Source organism: Cherax quadricarinatus, chromosome 50 (assembly GCF_038502225.1).
Source record: "Cherax quadricarinatus isolate ZL_2023a chromosome 50, ASM3850222v1, whole genome shotgun sequence".
In the NCBI taxonomy this organism is placed as follows: Eukaryota; Metazoa; Arthropoda; class Malacostraca; order Decapoda; family Parastacidae; genus Cherax; species Cherax quadricarinatus.
The window spans coordinates 25,357,943-25,364,567 of record NC_091341.1 but is presented as its reverse complement, the minus strand read 5'-3'; the positions used below and the strand labels follow the sequence as shown (position 1 = coordinate 25,364,567).

The following is a 6,625-nucleotide window of genomic DNA, read 5'->3' as shown; positions in this document are numbered from 1 at the left end:
TATATATATATATATATATATATTTATATATATATATATATATTTATATATATAATATATACATATATATATATATATATATATATATATATATATATATATATATATATATATATATAAACAAAATATTGCCAGCAAAATTGAATTAGTTTGGTCCAATGGAAAGTGAAACTGGTTTGAGTAACACATTTCTGAGTCTGAAAAGGGATGTAATTGGTCAGTGTGGATGTGAAAAAATATATATATATGTGAAGACTGTAAACTATGACGGGAACATGGAAGGACCAGCGGTGGTCCTGACTCTTGTGTACCTGGAGTGAAACAAATGAAAGAGATAGAGAGAGGGATGGGGGAGCGGAAGAGAAACAGAAACAGAAACAGATAGACAGTAGTCGACTAGGAGCTGGTAGTTCCTGGCTTCAAATTTTGGTCATTATGAGACGTGTGGGCAAGTCTCCTAACACTTGCTACCCTCCCCATTGCACTTAGCAGTAAATAGGTACCTTGAAGTTCGCTTCCTCACACTTGCTGTGTCTGTTCTGGCAATAAATATGTACTCCAGTGTTAGTCTTGTTATTGCTGCTGTTGCACCTGTTTATCTAGCTATACTGTTAGTTGATCTGTTGATCACGTGAATATAATCGCTGTTTTCCTAATATACCCGAGGTAGAAAATTATTTTCATGACAATGTAATTTACACTAGACTATCAATCATATTAGATATATTCTTTGTTTTCTATTTACACAGACTGAATAATTACATTAGCATAAGCAATGTATAATTGCATCTGCTTACATGCATTACAAATTACTAGCACCCTATTACAAACCAAAATATAACAGTAATACTTGTGTGGCAGGAGTGAGGTCATCATGGTATATGGTGTTACCATGGTAACAAGGTGTGTTACCATGGTAACAAGGTGTGTTACCATGGTAACAAGGTGTGTTACCATGGTAACAAGGTGTGTTACCATGGTAACAAGGTGTGTTACCATGGTAACAAGGTGTGTTACCATGGTAACAAGGTGTGTTACCATGGTAACAAGGTGTGTTACCATGGTAACAAGGTGTGTTACCATGGTAACAAGGTGTGTTACCATGGTAACAAGGTGTGTTACCATGGTAACAAGGGAGCAAAACGTTTTAATGTATTGACACTGTAAATGTAAAACAAACGAGGGGTGGGAAATCCATTAGTTTTGTGTAATGACTTTGTTGTGTGTGAAATATGAGATTGTTATGTAATGTATCTTTCTATCTATATATATTAATGTAGGTACACCACACATTATATATATATATATATATATATATATATATATATATATATATATATATATATATATATATATATATATATAATATATATATATATATATAATATATTTATTATTATTATTATTATTATTACTCAAATATAAATTTTGTTATCATTAGTTAACAATAACTGTGTGGTCAGTAAATTTTCGATCAGTAAACAAAAATTTTAATCGAAAACTTGTTAATATTGATGTCTTTTTTTTTTCATTATTCCCCAGTCTGATTATGCAAATTTTCTCAGTGAAAGTATTTCTATAGACCCCCAGATCCCTCCTAAAGATAACAGGGAAAAGAATCGGGCCTCTTATATTGCTTCCACTGATTTATTTATTCAGTTAATTCACTAATTTATGATTTTATGCTAAATACAATTACAGTAGCATATACTATCAGTCGCTGAGCCAAAAAAGGTAAATTTTGAACCACCTTGGTGGGTTAGTAGTGAACTGTGGGTTGTGATGACCGTAGAGTTTCACGTAGTCTTGTGGCTACACAGCACGAAGTGACTCCTGCTGTATCTATCTCATTGCTTTTATGTATTAACTACAGGATCTAACAAAATTATACTTTATATCAGAGGAATCTAACATAATTATATTGTAGCTATGAAGGGTGTAACAGTTATATCGTAGCTATGAAGGGTGTAACAGTTATAGCGTAGCTATGAAGGGTCTAACATAGACATTAGTGGATATAACGTGTCTAACAGAGTTATATTATAGATATGAAGGGTGTAATTCATATTCAGCTTCAAGGGTCGAGGATATCTTTATAGTTAAATGTGGATTGTGATATCCGCAGAGTTATATAGGGAGGTGTCAATGTGTTGGAGAGGGAGGAGGAGTGGGGTGTTAGAGATGGTTATGGTGGTGATGGTGAAGGACGGTAGTGTAATGGTGAAGACAAATGGTGGAGATGGCAGTAATAGTAGTAGTAGTGGTAGCACTAGTAATCGTAGTAAAGACGGTGGTTATTATTGTTATGGTACCATTAATGGCTGATAACTGTGGAGATAATAGCTGTGAGGTGTAGGTGAATGGTGGTGATGGTGGCGATGGTGGTGGGGTGGTAGAGTGTGGGGTGGTAACTATTGATTGAGTGGGTGTTGGAGGCCGCTGTGAGGGTGGGCACACACACACACACACACACACACACACACACACACACACACACACACACACACACATACCGTGTGTGTGTGTGTGTGTGTGTGTGTGTGTGTGTGTGTGTGTGTGTGTGTGTGTGTGTGTGTCTGTCTGTCTGTCTGTCTGTTAACAGTATAAACAGGGAGTAACAGAAGTGTGACGTGCCTGCAGGAAACGAGACTCCGGGCGGGGACAGTGTCCTGACGTACTGCACAACCTCTCAGAGTCTGAGACATCGGACAGTGACGGTGATTATGCCAGACTGCGTGACGTGTCCTTCCCTGGACCAACTCGCAGACTCTCACACAAGGTAGGTACCTCTCTAGGCGGGTGCCTCTCAGGGTAGGTACCTCTCAAGGTAGGTAGTATGGAAGGTAGGTAGCACAGAAGGTAGGTACCAGAGAAGGTAGGTACCATGGAAAGTAGGTACCGTGGAAAGTGGGTACCACGGAAGGTAGGTACCACGGAAGGTAGGTACCACGGAAGGTAGGTACCACGGAAGGTAGGCACCACAGAAGGTAGGCACCACAGAAGGTAGGTACCACAACAGATAGGTGTCTCATTAAGGTCTTTCTCACAGCTTAATTAATCTAATTATTAATTAAGATAATAATCATCTACTCACTCCATGCAATTATCTCGGTAATTATTTCAGTAATAGGCTGAGAACGACCTCAAGTCTTGTTTGTCGTTCAATTAAGTGACTGTGAATAGAGTGAGAGAGAGTGAGAGAGTGAGAGAGAGAGTGAAGGAGAGTGAAGGAGAGAGAGAAAGGAGGGAGGGAAGGAGGTACAGCACATCCCAACTAATCTAAAAACACCTTACCCGTCTCCCCATTTTTTTTACTGTTGTTGAGGGAAGGCTGGCACGTAGGTAGGGATTACTGTTAGGGAACAGTGGGGAGGAATGGGTATTAGGTAGCTGACGAGAGTATTAGGAGAGATGTGGGAGGATACCTGGGGAGAGTATGAGGGAATATCTGGGGAGAAGGATGCGGGGGAGGTGGTAGGAGGATATTGTGGCAAGTGAGTGTTGTGATGGAGAGAGAGAGAGAGAGAGAGAGAGAGAGAGAGAGGAGGAAAGAGTTGGAAAAGAGAGAGGGAGAACGAGAGAGATGGCTGGCTCATATAATATTAAAAGGCCAGTTCAGTAATCTTGCAAATAAACTCAGCGGAAAAGAAATTAGTTTTAAAATGATGACAAATACTTGGAATTTAATGGAATGTTAGTTTTTTTAGCCATTGGGAAGTTAGTTTATATATTTATAAGTTACTTTGAAAGAGAGTTAAGGTATTGTTATGAAGTCAGTAAACATTTGTAACATTAGTGGAACTCAGCTGAAATAATGTTTAATAATTTTCTGAAGGCTGCTGGTAAGTACACATTGAAATTCCTTCGTTTTATTGACTAAAATACTTGTTATAAATTATTGGCATTAACAAGTTAAGTAAGAGCATCAGTACATAATTCTTGCGTTTTGTGGTGGTGTATATCTGAGTCTAGTACTGGTGAGTGTGTGACAGTGTAACAAGCATGGCACCTTTTGAAACTTGGCTGAGGTCAACAGGGTCAGTCAAGAAGGCTGTTTCAGTTGCTGCTGCATCTGCCAGGCTCTCAACATCTACCAGGTGCTGCAGCTGTTTGCAAATTGCCAGTAAACTAAGAATATTTTTTGTTTTGTGCGTGTGTGTATCGAGGCCCAGAAGTAGCGTAGAGTAGATGGTTTAACATGTGACTGGTGGTGGGTGCTTGACTGTGTGCGTAGTTGAGGCACAACTTGATGCAAATGGCAGTGTCACACACGGATGTCTGTATATCCAGACTTTAGCTCACTGACACACACACACACACACACTTCTCGCTTCCATGCACATGCCTACACACACACACACACACCTACTAGCTAGCCACACCCGTAGTGACCCTAACTCCCCTAACAGGAAGAACAGAATGAGGAAGCTACTGCTACTACTGCTGCTGCTACTGCTGCTGCTGCTGCTACTGTGGGCGGCGCAGAAGGCAGCCTTCCTGAGACAGAGTGTGTGTCTGTGGGTGGTGACTTCCCAGCCCCGCCCCCCGCGCTCCCTGACCCCGCCCCCGTGCCGCCCCCACCCACAACACCGCCCGTAAGTAGCGCCCACACCCACCACCACACCACCACCACACCACCACCACCACAACACCACCACACCACCACCACACCACCACCACACCACCACACCACCACCACCACACCATCACCACACCATCACCACTACCACACCATCACCACCACCACCACCACTAACCCCCCCCCAGACAGTAGGTCGCCTGGTAGTTGTGATGTGGTTATTGTTGTTGTTTTCTGGGTCACTGTTGTATTTGTGTGTAGCTGTGAGTGTTTATGCTGCACTAAAAGTCTTTGTTATCTCATCTTTATTTATTTAGTTCAACCTTTCAAGTGGACAGCGTAAACGATATACAAATCTGTCCTTGTCTGTGGCTGTCAGTCATAATGCTCTCCCCATACATCCACTCCAGAGTAATGCTTTCGTATTTATTGCTGCCTATCCGTCCCCTTCCTAGTATTCCACACGCCCTACTAGGCACACAACACCTGTTTTTAGTAATGACAGTGCCTTTCACTGGTATAATTTCCATATGTCAATGTGTCCCACACAGCTGCCAGCATCAGTGTGCTTAGAACACTCTATCCCGTTCTTAGACTAGAAAAATTTAACTACATATTTTGGTTATTACTCTGCTAGAATGCTTGAGCTGTATAACTAGCACTTCTAGTAGTCGACAACTTAATTTGTGTGTAAATGTAAATTGTAGTCTTGTTCTAGAAATGTGTGTTATAAATACACTAGACAATACCTCGTGTATTATGGGTAGTATTTAGTAGTAAGACTGTACCAGCTTCAGTACTTCCTACGCTAATACATAGCCCTGCTAGTAACAGTTCTGTTAGTCATAGTTGTAGTAGTAATAGTAGTAATAGTAGCAGTAGTAATAGTAGCAGTAGTAATAGTAGCAGTAGTAATAGTAGCAGTAGTAATAGTAGCAGTAGTAATAGTAGCAGTAGTAATAGTAGCAGTAGTAATAGCAGTAGTAATAGCAGTAGTAATAGTAGCAGTAGTAATAGTAGCAGTAGTAGTAGTAGTAATAGTAGTACTAGTAGTAGAAGTAGTACTAGTAGTAGTTGTAGTAGTAGTAGCTGCATCAGTAGCAGTGCACAATTTAGATATTGTAGCACTGCATCATTTAGTAACCTGTCTGTCAGCAGTGACTGTGTCACTGTAGACAGTATTGTCTTAACTGTGAAAAATCACTTTGCATTAGTAACTATTGCGTAATAACTGAAATTGCTGTGTTACCATGGAAACCGCTGTACAATCATTGAAACCATACACTTGCATTAGTAAATCCGTGTATGCGTGGTGCATGTATGCGTGGTGCATGTATGCGTGGTGCATGTATGCTTGCATGAGTGCATTCTGCCTCCATCTTTGTATGCTTCCTCTCATGTGTGCATACTTTCATGCATGATTATTTCTGTATATGTATTTTTCAGCCTAAGACCGGCTTCCAGACCTGTATACATATACATATGTATCCTTCACTTTAAGCACGTAGTGCTGGACGTAATGTATGCAAACCTTTGCATATAGACCTGTATATATATATATATATATTATATTATATATATATATATATATATATATATATATATATATATATATATATATATATATATATATATATATATATATATATTATATTTATATATATTATATATATATTATATATATATATATATATATATATATATATATATATATATATATATATATATATATATATATTCTCTCAACAAGTCGGCCGTCTCCCACCGAGGCAGGGTGACCGAAAAAAGAAAGGAAACAATTTTCTTCTTATTATTCTTTTTAGTAATCTTTACAAGAAAAGGGGTTACTAGCCCATTGTTCCCGGCATTTTAGTTGACTTTTACAACACGCATGGCTTACGGAGGAAAGATTCTTATTCCACTTCCCCATGGATATAAAAGGAAAATTAATAAGACCAAGAACTATTAAGATAAAATCAAAGAAAACTCAGATGAGTGTGTATAAATAAATGTGTACATGTATGTATAGTGTGACCTAAGTGTAAG

The 6,625-nt window shown here is 39.0% G+C and overlaps 1 protein-coding gene across 4 annotated transcripts in view; it reads left to right on the top strand.

Annotated features, from left to right (window-relative positions):
• LOC128695272 (protein tincar-like) overlaps nucleotides 1-6,625 on the top strand; it is a 382,958-nt gene that overhangs the window by 333,305 nt on the left and 43,028 nt on the right. For all 4 annotated transcript variants that reach the window (XR_011393371.1, XR_011393370.1, XR_011393369.1 and 1 more), the window contains exon 12: nucleotides 2,641-2,779. Coding sequence is in view for 1 of the 4 variants with exons in the window: in XM_070095591.1 (XP_069951692.1) it covers nucleotides 2,641-2,779 (139 nt within the window). In the remaining 3 variants the exon portion in view is untranslated. The remainder of the gene's footprint in view (nucleotides 1-2,640; nucleotides 2,780-6,625) is intronic.